Below are 13,403 nucleotides of genomic sequence, written 5' to 3'. Positions count from 1 at the left end.
TTTAGCGAATTCCAATAACAAATCATCCGCCAAATCTTCATTTTTTATTTTCGGAAGATTTCAAAAAAATTCTCAATTTCTTCAATTAAAACTGAAATAGATGATGAATATAACCATGGATTTATGAAATATAATCATTTTCGGATATACCCAAGTCAAAGTCGTGAAGAACTCCTCCAAAATTGCCCAAACCCCGAGCTGCAAACTCCAAAATGACCATTTTTGGTCATTATGTTTATGTCTAGGTTCGCATTTACGGACAAAAACTTCGCATTTGCGAATGAATAGTAAAGGCCAAAGTAATTGTTTGCAATTTCGAATGAACATTTGTTCGCAATTGCGAATGAACAGTGTTCGCAATTGTGAATGAACCACACCAGAAACCAACAAACCCAAACTTCTCTGAAATGATCCGAAACCACCCCGAAATTCATCTGGAACCTCCCGGACACAAACCATATATGAATTTCAATAATAAAATACGCTATGGACCTAATCGCGCACTCAAAATACTAAAAAGATGTCGTCTTGCACTGATATTGACCATGGTCAAACTCTCGATTTCTTAACTTTACTAGTCTCTCAACCAATGATCCAAATATACACCCAAGCCCCTCGGGACCCCGTCAAATCATGCCAACAAGTCCCAAAATATGATATAAACTTAGTCGAAGCCTCAAATCACATCAATCAACACCGAAACTACGAATCGCGCCTCGAATCGAATTATGGTTATGAAATTTTCAAATTCTATAATTTACGTCGAAGCGTATCAAATCAAGCCGGAATGACTTCAAATTTTGCAGACAATTCATAAATGACATAACGAAGCTATTCCGATTTTTGGAATCGATATTCGAGCTCCATATCAATAAAGTCAACTCCCGATCAAACTTCCGAATTCCAATTTCCAACTTTCGCCATAAAGTTTCAATTTATTCTATGGACCTCCAAATCTAAATTTGGAAGCACGCCTAAGTCCGAAATCACCATACGAAGCTATTGGTATCGTCAAAATACCATTCCGGAGTCATTTACACAAAAGTCAAATCTATGGTCAACTATTTTCACATAAGCTTCAAAACAACAATTGTTTCTTCCAAATTGATCCCGAATCATCCAAAAATAAAACTCGACCATACAAGCGGGTCAAAATAAACATTATGAATCTTCTCGGGGCCTTAAGCCGCTGAACGAGATGCTAATTCTCAAAACGACCGGTTGGGTCGTTACATTCTCCCCCACTTAAACATACGGTCGTCCTCGAACGTGCCATGAATCATTCCAAGGTTATCAAATTGATGATTTGTTTTCTTACACATATACTCGCGGGTGATCCCACGTCACCCCAATCGACATAAGTCCGACAACATCATCTCAATTGAGATTATTTCTTTTATCCATATTAATAAACCTTAAAATAAAACTTCTTACACTCCAAACATTTTCAAAAAGTCTGATTTTCATATCAACACACGGTATTAGCTTCAACTGGTTGTAGAAACTCGTGTCTATGCACACTTCATATGCATGCCCATAACCACATCTCTAGTCATAATGGCTGCCCATATTCGATTTCAGCTCCAGAAATTAACCTCATCTCAGTTCAAGCTTTGTTTCAAACCTTCACAATATTGGCAACGATATAAGGAACATGAAAATCTCATAATTATTTACCTGAATCGTCGAGTCACATATGAAACCACCTGGGCATATACCTCGTAAACTAAAACACAATAAGCACAACACAAATATGACTAACATGTACAGATAAACACACAAAAGAAATACCAAATAATCCCAACATGCATAAGTCTCTATATGTACTATAATGCAAATCAATTCCACAAGGGAAAATTAAAACACATGAATTTAACCACAAGGATCTCATCCTGAAATAACTTTCACCGCGGCACGTAGCCCGGATTTAACATATCTAATCTCATTAAAACACGAGGATCCCATCCTCATATCTGAATCACAAATATTATGCACATCGTGCCAACCAAAACCTTCAATCTCTTTTCTTTATTTTAATAGGTTTCGTTAAAAAAAATCACAACACATAATGAACCCCCATACTGATAGTGCATTAAATTCACAAATTGTAACCAAACTATCCCAAAATTACATCAAAATCCACTGTAGTGAGTAACAAAAAGTCATATTTGACCTCATAGCCCTCAATAGTGTACAAAACAAAAATGATAGACACGGGCTAACACCATCAAATCTCCCAACAGGGATAAACACGTGAGTGGAGTACAAATTCAAAAACTCACCCTATAAGGAGCATGATAGGAGATCTCACCTCGATAATCAGGATTGAATCAAAATAAGATCAGTGTTCCTCTATTATGAATTAAATCATACCTGTAACGACACCATCTGGTGTAGTCGCCTCAGCCATACCATAGCAATTATATCAACGAGCTGGGTCTCCCCCTCTAGGGCACCCTCTACCCGCCTGTCCTCTACCCCCTAACTAGTTGTGCATGTTAGGTAGTAACTAGAATGGAGCATGTAGCCTAAGTGTTCTGATGAAATACACCTCTCCCAAGTCTGGGACAATCTCTCATGATGTGCCTAGTATCACCACACTCATAACAACCCCTCTGCGGGCGTGGCTACTCATACTGAGTCTATGCCGAATAACTGAAATAACCACTGTAAGAACCACATATCGGTGGTTCACTAAAAGTATTAACTAGAGCACTACGAGTACTCTAAATTACGGACTGGGCTGGACGACCGCCCGAGCCTCCGCCATGATGAGTGCTAGATGCAGAGTAGAATCCTCCAGAATTTTGAGACCTTTTAGGCTCCTTAGACTCCCTTTCCTCATTCCTAACACGTTCTAACATTCTGGAAATCTCTACTACTTGCTGAAATGGAGTATCAGACTAAAATTCTTGAGCCATGCATATTTTAAGATCATAATCGAGCCCCTCAATAAATCTTTGGGCTCGCTCTCTGAATGTAGGAACTGAAGTAGGTGCATGACGGTCTAACTCGCTGAACTTGATGGCATATTCTGACACCATCATGGTGCCCTGACGCAATTGTTCAAACTATGTGCGTCACACATCCTGGAGAGTTTGGGGAACAAACTCTTTCAAAAACATCTCTTAAAATTGAGCCCAAGTTGGTGGTATTGCATTGGCCGGTCTACCCTCTTCATAATCTTGCCACTATTGATATGCTGCTCCTGATAGCTGAAATGTAGTTAAGGCAACTCCGCTCACTTTCACAATGCCCATGGTGCGGAGAATACAGTGACATCTTTCTAGAAATCCCTAGGCATTCTCGATAGATGTGCCACTGAAGGTAGGTGGACTATACCTCTTAAATCTCTCAAGTCTCTTTTGTTCTTCTTCTGATGCCTCTGGCCTAACCTCAGGCTAAACCGGAATAACAAGTTGTACCAGTACTATACGCAGAACCTGACCAATGTGAACCTGCAGCTCTGGAGTACGGGCGATAGGAGTCTGAACTCCTCCCCCAATCTGTGAAATATTTGGTGAAACGAAAATCAATCCCGCCTGAGTTAATGTACCAAACATGTTCAGGAACTGTGCTAAGGTCTGCTGAAGTCCAGGGGTAACAACAGGTATCTCTGGTGCCTGTCCCCCAACCGGAGCTACTGGCAGCTCCTCGACTGCTGCTCTGACAGGTGCTCTAGCTGTGGCACGTGCCCTTCCTCGGCCTCTACCTCGGCCCCGACCTCTTGCGGCCCTAGCAGAATGCGCGGGTGTCTGCTTTGCTGACTCGATACTACGTGTCCTCACCATCTGTGAGAGAATAGAGATACAAAGCCTCAAATTCCAAAATCAACAAATTTCGCAATTCCATTAATGAAAGAAGTGGAAATTTTCTAACAGTTCTGTAGCCTCTCGAAGATAAGTACAGGCGTCTCCGTACCGATCCACAAAACTCTACTAAACTCGTTCGTGACTCGTAGAACCTATGAACCTAGAGCTCTGATACCAACTTGTCACAATCCAAAATCCCACCACAAGTGTCGTGACGACACTTAGTCTCTAAGACTAAGTAAGACGATTATAATCACAACCCAAGCCTTTTTTTAAACATATAATTTAATACAAGTGTCAAAACCAAAAGCGAAAACAATTATAACAACCTCCCAAGACTGGTAATACTGAGTCACCAACTCTAACTGAATACATGGAATGATCTCGAGGATCGAATACACAATACTGTTCGAATAAGAGTTGACAGCACAATATAATGGAAAGACTACAAAGGACTGCGACGATCAAGCAGCTCTACCTTGAATCCTTTTGATCACACTCTAATCTCTGTCCGAATCTGATATTTCCAATACGTGGCTCTGCACAAAAATGTGCAAAAGTGTAGTATGAGTACACCATGGTCGGTACCCAGTAAGTGTCAAGACTAACCTCGATAGAGTAGTGACGAGGTACAGTCAAGACATTCACTAATCAAACAACCTGTACAATATAGCAGTATACAATAGTACTAGAAAATAACTATCATTGATAGCAACAAAATCAACCAGTGACATAAACAGCAAGGCAACAAGAACACCATAACTATTGCTCAAACGAATAAGGAACACAAGTACAACCAACTAATCAAGTCCTTCAAATATAAATATTCCACGTATAATTATTTTCAAATAAATAGCTTTCGAATATACTTCTTTCAAATAAATATCTTTCGAATATAACTCTTTCAAATAAGTATCTTTCGAATATAATTCTTTCAAATAAATATCTTTCGAATATAATTCTTTCAAATAAATATCTTTCGAATATAATTCTTTCAAATAAAAGTCACTCACTGACACCTCATTTCACAATCATAAAAAATGGGTCTCAGCACACTTTCATATTTTCACGGCACCTCGTGCCATATCTCTTTCACAGCCGCACGGGCAACTCACGTGCCAAAATATCAATATATAAGATCCGCACGGACAACTCACATGAAAATAATAAAATCATCATTTACTCACGGCACCTCGTGCCCACATTTCATATCACATCCGCACGAACAGTTCACGTGCCAATATTATAATCATTATACACCCACGACACATCGTGCCTATATTTCATATCACAACCGCACGGACGACTCACGTGCCGATAACGTAATACGCCTGGAAATAGCCACAGGTTCACAATCTCAACATGTATCAGACTATTATCAAATTTACTGAATTAACAAAACAAGCTGCACAAGATATAAAAATAAACACAAGGAAAATCACAGCATCACATGAAAATCGCAAACATAATAACCCCACATCATCACATATCATCCCTGATAATAGCCACTTTTATCTCTCATATAGCCACTCTTATCACTCCTATAATAGCCTAGATTATCCCTCCGCCCTGACAATATCAATAGTCACCCTTATCACACCTATAATAGCCTCCCTCATTGCTCCATTTAATAGCCTCCTAATCACTCCACCCAGACAGTATCCCAACATACATAACAACAGTGAAATGTCCCTTATGCCCGCATAAAATCAACAGTGGAATGCCACCCTTATACGCCGCATAACAGTAACCCAAATCACACAACAGCTCACACAGAATATTATCACAACAATGCAACATAATCAACTCGTATTTACAAATTGACCGTAGGCCACAACCTTTCCAAAGGTACAACGAAATCAATCAATTTCATAGTAGATAGCCCACGGCTCAATACAATGTATATAAAATCAAAACAAAAAAATGGGCAAAAAAACTCAGCATAGGACAATTCCTTCTTTAATCTAAATTTTTAATAAATATATTAATGCCTCTTTTGAAACTTATTTAATTAATTATTTGCAGATGGAAAATTCATAATGTAATTATTTTCAAGAAATGTCAACTCAACAAACACACATAATTCACAAAAAAGCAAAGTAGCAATTACACCAAATTTTCATATAAAACAAATTCGACAAACAAAGAATGAGACATGACAAATAAGGATTAATAAGTGCCAATAATTTCCAATTTAATACATTAAAATGCCTAAGAGTCTAAACCAATAAAATTTGCACATATAAGTTGTAACGTCCCGACTTGTCATTTTGAGAATTAGCGTTCCATTCGGTGGCTTAAGGTCTTGAGAAGTTTTGAAATGTGTATTATGACTTGCGAGGGTGGTCAAGTTTGGTTTTCGGATGATTCAGGATTTAATTGAAAGAACAATTCTTGTTTTGGAAGCTTAAGTTGAAATAATTGACCAGATTGTGAATTATGTGTAAAAGACCCCGGAATAGAATTCCGATGGTTTCAATAGCTCCGTATGGTAATTTCGGACTTAGGAGTGTGTCCGAATATTTATTTTGAGGTTCGTAGCTAAATTAGTCTTGAAATGGCGAAAATAGGAAATTTAAGTTTTGAAGTTTGACCGGGGAGTTGACATTTTGATATCGGGATCGAAATCCGATTCTGAAAATTAGAAAAACTCCGTTATGTAATTTATGACTTGTGTGCAAAATTTGAGGTCAATCGAAATTGATTTGATAGGTTTTGGCATCGAATGTAGACTTTGAAATTTGTTAATTTTGAATAGGCTTGAATTGGGGTGCGATTCGTGTTTGTGTTGTTCAATGTGATTTGAGGCATCGACTAAGTTCGTGTCATATTATGGGACTTGTTAGTTTACTTGGTTGGGGTCCCATGGGGCTTAGATGAGTTTTAGAAGAGTTTTTGGAAGAGTTTGGTATTTTGAGCATAAGCATGTAATGATCCAAAGGTCCATTTTTAATTCTAGAGATCGAAATACGATTTTGAGACTTCCGGGAGTTTGATAATGAATTATAGGAATGATTTGGAAAGTTTGATCTAATTTTATTAAGTCGCGATTGAGTTTTTAGCGCGAAACATGAGTTAATTGTTTAACGAGCGAAATTGGTATCGCATTGAGCAAATGAGCTCTGAATTGAGTTTTGATTAAAGGACTAGGTTCGTATTATTATTTGTGAGTCATAGGAACAAGAATCGTCGAATTCCGAGTTCATATGATGGAGTTAGAGCTTTTTTAGTGAAAATAAATATTGTTGGTATAACAGGTTCTGGTGCGCACATTTAGCGACCAAGTTTGGCACTTTTAGCGATGGGAATTGGGCTTTTAGCGATCAGATTAGTGTTTTTATTAGGCAGTTTTGTTTTTTTAGCTCATTTCAACTTTTTTGGGCGAAAGAACCCGGCTTGGGGTGATTTTCAGAGAAATTTCATCGGAAATCTTGAGGTAAGTCACTTGTGATCATTGTTAGCAATAATATTGAATTAGCATAAATTATTCCGACTAGATTATGTGTTTTTGAAGTGTAATTCGAGGATTTGGGCCTAGTGATTTGAAAATAGATTTGAGGATTTGAAGGTCGAGTTGATGTCGGAATTTGGCAAAATTTATATGGTTGGACTCGTGGTTAAATGGGCGTTCATATTTTGTAACTTTTGTCGGGTTTCGACATGTGGGCCCCACGAGCGATGTTTGAGTGCAATTTTAGATTTTTATTGGAAAAGGTAGAATTCCATATGGAATTAATTCTCATAATTAGTATTGACTGAATCGAATTTATTGTGACTAGATTCGAGGCGTTTGGAGCCCGATTCGCGAGGCAGAGCATAGCAGAATAAAGAATTACGCGGTTTAAGGTAAGTAACAATTCTAAATTTGATTCTAAGGGTATGAAACTTCAAATTTTGTGTTATGTGATTGGTTTTGAGGTGACGAATATGCTAGGTGACGGGCGTGTGGGCGTGCACCGTAGGAATTGTGACTTGGTCAATTCCATGGAACTGTATTGTCAAATAATCTTGACATTTGTCAATGTACTTTTATGTGTTAAAGAAATTGAGCTGAGAATCATGTTAAGAATCATGCTGATGCTATATGCCAATATTAATGAGACCTATAGAGATCATATTGTTGTTAAATTAATTATTTAAATTGTAATTTCACACTCAGTCATGTTCATTCATTTCATATCATATATCAGTCTCTGTTGCTATTTATTGATAAGTCATATCATCATTTTTGGGTCGAATTTCATGATTACTGAGAGCCCGAGAGACTGGAGAGATTTATGACTGAGTGAGGTCGAATGCCTGATTGTGAGACATTGATACTATAGCACATGAGTTGTCCGTACGGATCCAGATATTGATACTATAGCACGTGAGATGCTTGTGCTGATTCAGATATCGATACTATAGCACGTGAGTTATCCGTGCAGCACGTGAGTTGTCCGTTCGGATCTAAATATTGATACTATAGTACGTGAGTTATTTGTGCATCATGTGAGTTGTCCATGCAGATTATAGCGCTTGGGCTGAAGGTGCCCCTCCGAAGTCTGTACACCCCTAGTGAACGTAGGTACCTACTGAGTGCGAGTGCTGAGAGAGTGGAAGAATTGAGTGACTATTGTTCTGAGAGAATGCATTGATTTTATTATTGTTGCATTTTAGTTGTCATATATCACTGTTTTGGGAATTTCTGAACGATATTATCTTATGTTCAATCAAACTAGATATGAAATTACTGTTTGGGCCTTAATTGTTGAATTTGCAAGCATGCCTACTTTCTTATGTTGGAAACTACTGTAATTGGACTTAGCTGTGAAGCTCATCACTACTTTCAGTTCTTTATTTAGTATTGTTACTTGCTTAGTTGGTTGTACTTATACTACACCCTGCACCTCGTGTGCAGATCCAGGTATTTCCGTATACGACTGTTAGATCTTAGGGTGTTATCAGTTGGAGACTATCAAGGTAGTAGTTTGGTGTCCACTGACCTTGACTCTTTCTTCCTTTCAGTTATTGTACTGCTCTATATTTTCAGGCAGTATTTTTATCAGTCAGACTTTATTATCATTTAGATACTCATGTACTCGGTGACACCGGATTTTGGGAGTGTTTTATGCCGGTATTAATGAGATTCTTGTATTGACTTTAAATATTATATTTTCAAACTTAAAAGAAATTGTGATTTATTGAGGTTATTGGCTTGCCTAGTATCAAGATAGGCGCCATCACGACATGTGAGATTTTGGGTCGTGACATAAGCCCGAGTACATACTCATCACCTCGCGCACACAGCTTTCACATTACACAAATGGCACATACGACTCAATGCCTAAGGGGTAATTCCCCTACTCAAGGTTAAGCAAGATACTTACCTTTTTGAAGTTAGGCTGATATTCCAAAAAAGCCTTATTGCGTGAAATAACCTCCGTACGGCTCAAATCTAGCCAAATTAATTACATAACTTCATTAAACTTTATCGGAAATAATTCCGAATAATAAAACGTCGACTTTAAATTTCACATTAAAAAGTCATCCCGAAAGTCAATGCAGGGCTCGCATCTCGGAACCCGGCAGAATTTTTACGAAATCTAAACACACATTCCCATACGAGTTCAAAACAAATTTTATCGAATTCCAATAATAAATCGTCTGCCAAATCTACATTTTTCATTTTCGGAAGATTTCATAATTTTTCTCAATTTCTTCAATTAAATCCTAAATAAATGATGAACATAACCATGTATTTTTGAAATATAATCACTTTCGGATATAGAACACTCACCCAAGTCAAAGTCCTGAAGAACTCCTCCAAAATCGCCCAAATATCGAGCTTCTAACTCCAAAAACGAAATGAAGAAAATGATCATTTTTGGTCATTAAGTTTCTGTCCAGGTTCGCTTTGCGGACAAAAACTTGGAATTTGCGAATGAACAATAAACTCCAAAGTAATTGTTCGCAATTGCGAATGAATAGTGCCACATTAGAAACCAGTAAACCAAGACTTCTCCGAAATGATCCGAAATCACTCCGAAACTCATCTGGAACCTCCCGCACACAAATCATATATGAATTTCAATCATAAAACACGCTACGGACCTGCTCGCACACTGAAAATACTGAAAAGATGACGTCTTGACCTGATATTGACCATGGTCAAACTCCCAATTTCTTAACTTTACTAGTCTCTCAACCAATGATCCAAAAATACACCAAAGCCTCTCGGAACCGTCAAATCATACCAACAAGTCCCCAAATATGATACGAACTTAGTCGAGGCCTCAAATCACATCAATCAAAACTGAAACTATGAATCGCACCTCGAATCGAATTATGAGTTATGGAATTTCCAAATTCTATAATTCACGCTGAAACGTATCAAATCAATCCGGAATGACTTCAGATTTTGCACACAAGTCATAAATGACATAACGAAACTATTCCAATTTCCAAAATTGAACTCTAAGCTCGATATCAATAAAGTCAACTCCCGGTAAAACCTCCAAATTCTAATTTCCAACTTTCGCCAAAAAGTTTCAATTTATTCTAGGGACCTCTAAATCCAAATTTGGATGCACATCTAAGTTCGAAATCACTATACGAAGTTATTGGAATCATCAAAACAACATTCCTGAGTCGTCTACATAAAATTCAAATCTCTGGTCAACTATTTTCAATTAATCTTCAAAACAACAATTGTTTCTTCCAAATTGATCCTGAATCATCCGAAAATTAAACTCGACCACACACGCAAGTCATAATACACATTACGAAATTGTTCAGGGCCTTAAGCCGCTAAACGGGATGCTAATTCTCAAAACGATAATCGGCTCGTTACATTATGGATATTATCCTCACTCATATCATATTACAAGTTGCCTCAATATGAGTAAATTTCATCCTAGAGAGTTATCGTTCACATTCAAAAGATAAAAAGGATATTGCTTCTCAACTACTAAAGGTTAAAGGTAATGGTGTAGCGAGAAATCTCTCTTAGGATGTTTAAATTTTTAGAAAGTAAATAATATTTTTTTAATGAATGAGAAACTTCAAATCAAACTACATACTCCCTCCGTTTAAATTTAGATGAGGTAGTTTGACTCGGTACGGAGTTTAAAAAGAAGACTTTTGAAACTTGTGGTCATAAAAGCTTAAGGGGTAAAATCTTTGTGGGGCCATGATATTTGTGTGGTTATAAAAGCTTCTCATTAAAGGGTGTGTTTGGTACGAAGGAAAATATTTTCCTAGAAAAACTTTTCATGAAAAATGAGTGGTTTTATCACTTGTTTTTCCTTGTTTGATTGGTGAGTGAATACTTTTTTTAAAAAAATATTTTCTAGTGTTTGGGTAGAGAGTAGAAAATAATTTTTTATGCTACTCTCTTAACCACCATTTGTGGAAAACTACTGGGTTTGTTGTTGTTGTTGTTCCTACTCTCCTCCCCCCCCCCCTTCAAGTTCCTATGTTTCTTGTGCTCTCCCTCTCCTCCCCCTCCTTCCCCCCAAATACCCAACATTTTCATGACTCTATTTCCTTCAAGAATTTAATTATTCTTCTAAACATTCACACAAAATCAAAGGAACTAGTGTGCTGCTTTACTTTTTTTAGGCAAACAACATTGAAATTTGCGCTATGTAACTAATTAATACTTTTTTTTGGTTAAAAAAGAAAGTACTATTTCTGCAACATGAAAATAAAGTACTCATTTTGTTAAAATGAGAGAAAATATTTTTTCTACATCTTGAAAAGAAAATACTCATTTTGTTGAAATAAAAGAAAATATTTTTTCTACATCATGAAAAAGAAAATATTCCTTTCGTTGAAATAAATAAAAATAGTTTTTACTACATCATTTTGTTGAAATGAAAGAAAATACTTTTTACTACATCATTTTGTTGAAATGAAAGAAAATACTTTTTACTTCATCATTGTGTTGAAATGAAAGAAAATATTTTTTCTACTTCATGAAAAAAAAGTACCTTTTTTGTTAAAATGAAAAAAATATTTTTTATATCATGAAAAAAAAATACTCATTTGGTGAAATGAAAAAAAAAACTCTATCTATAACATGAAAATAAAGTACTATTAATAATATTTCTATTTAGGGTGAGGTGGGGGTGAGGTGAGGTGAGGGTGGGGTGGGAGTGAGTTGGTGGGGATGGGGAATGGGAAGAAGGTTGGAAAAGAGTTTTGGAAAATATTTTTCCTTTTCTTGATAGAGAAAACATTTTCCTCCAATTGGAGAAAATGAGTTCATGAGGAAAATATTTTTCAAAACATTTAAACCAACCAAACATGAGAAATTGGAAAATATTTTTCGAAAAATGTTTTCCTTCATACCAAACACACCATAAGGGTAAAATGAGTAAAATGAAGAGTTTAAAGTTGAATTATTTCCAATTGTAGAAATATGTCATTCCTTTTGGAACGGACTAATAAGGAAAGTGTGTCGTCTAAATTGAAACAAAGGGAGTAGTATTTAGCTAAATCTTAAAAATACTTTTAAGAAACTAACATTTAATATAAAGCGAAACTAGCATTAAGTCAAAAACAAAAAAACCACTAGTGAAAGCATAATTTAAATATATTGTAAGGTATTTTGATTAGGAATACTATATAAGGGAGGCTGCGAGAGAGGTGTTAGGGACCTCGATTGGCGTATCTGGAAGGCACAAAGCAGACTGGTGGTGGAATGAAGTGGTCCAAGATAAAGTGGAAGCGAAGAAGGCAGCATACCTAAAATTAGTAGGGAGCACAAGTGAGGAGGAGAGGAGAGCGTGCATGGAGTGGTATAAGGTAGCTAGGAAGGAAGCTAAGCTGGCGGTCACAGAGGCGAAAACTGCAGCCTATGACCGTATGTACAAGGAGCTGGGGAAAAAAGGTGGAGAGAAGAAGTTATTCCAGCTGACGAAGACGAGAGAGAGGAAGGCCCAGGATTTGGACCAAGTGAGATGCATCAAGGACGACGATGGTAGAGTATTGACGGAAGATGCACAGATTAAGAGAAGATGGCAGACTTACTTTTATGAACTTCTGAATGAAAATAGGGATCGAGATATTGTGTTAGGTGAACTGGAGAATCCCGAGAGTCAACGTGACTTTGGGGACTGCAGGCGCATAGAGGTTGAGGAGGTTGTGGGAGTTATGCGTAAGATGAGTAGGGGCAGAGCGACCTGTCCAGACAAAATTCTGATTGATATTTTGGAAGTGTGTGGGCCGAGCAGGCTTGGAGTGGCTGACTGGGCTGTTTAATATTAAATTTAGGATGAAGAGGATGCCAGAAGAGTGGAGGTGGAGTACAGTGGTTCCGTTGTATAAGAACAAAGGTGATATCCATAGTTGTAACAATTATAGGGGTATCAAATTACTGAGTCATACCATGAAAGTATGGGAGAGGGTGGTTGAAGAGAGAGTGAGGAGGACAGTGTCTATATCCGATAACCAGTTCGGGTTCATGCCGGGTCGTTCTACTACGGAAGCTATACACCTTATTAGGATGTTAGTGGAACGGTACAGGGAGAGGAAGAAGGATCTGCATATGGTGTTTATTGACTAAGAGAAAGCGTACAACAAGATTCCTAGAGAAGTTCTCTGGAG

At 37.3% G+C, this 13,403-nt stretch overlaps 1 protein-coding gene across 1 annotated transcript; it reads left to right on the top strand.

The window, feature by feature from the left end:
- Positions 1 to 11,964: 11,964 nt before the first annotated feature.
- Positions 11,965 to 13,058, top strand: LOC138891694 (uncharacterized). The gene is made up of 2 exons (XM_070175437.1): positions 11,965 to 11,982; positions 12,414 to 13,058. The coding sequence occupies exons 1-2, from the start codon at positions 11,965 to 11,967 to the stop codon at positions 13,056 to 13,058; spliced, it is 663 nt and encodes a 220-aa protein (XP_070031538.1).
- Positions 13,059 to 13,403: the final 345 nt, after the last annotated feature.

The sequence above is a fragment of the Nicotiana tomentosiformis genome, chromosome 1 (genome assembly GCF_000390325.3).
Source record: "Nicotiana tomentosiformis chromosome 1, ASM39032v3, whole genome shotgun sequence".
In the NCBI taxonomy this organism is placed as follows: Eukaryota; Viridiplantae; Streptophyta; class Magnoliopsida; order Solanales; family Solanaceae; genus Nicotiana; species Nicotiana tomentosiformis.
The sequence above is the reverse complement of the archived record's forward strand: the minus strand, read 5'-3'. Positions and strand labels throughout refer to the sequence as shown.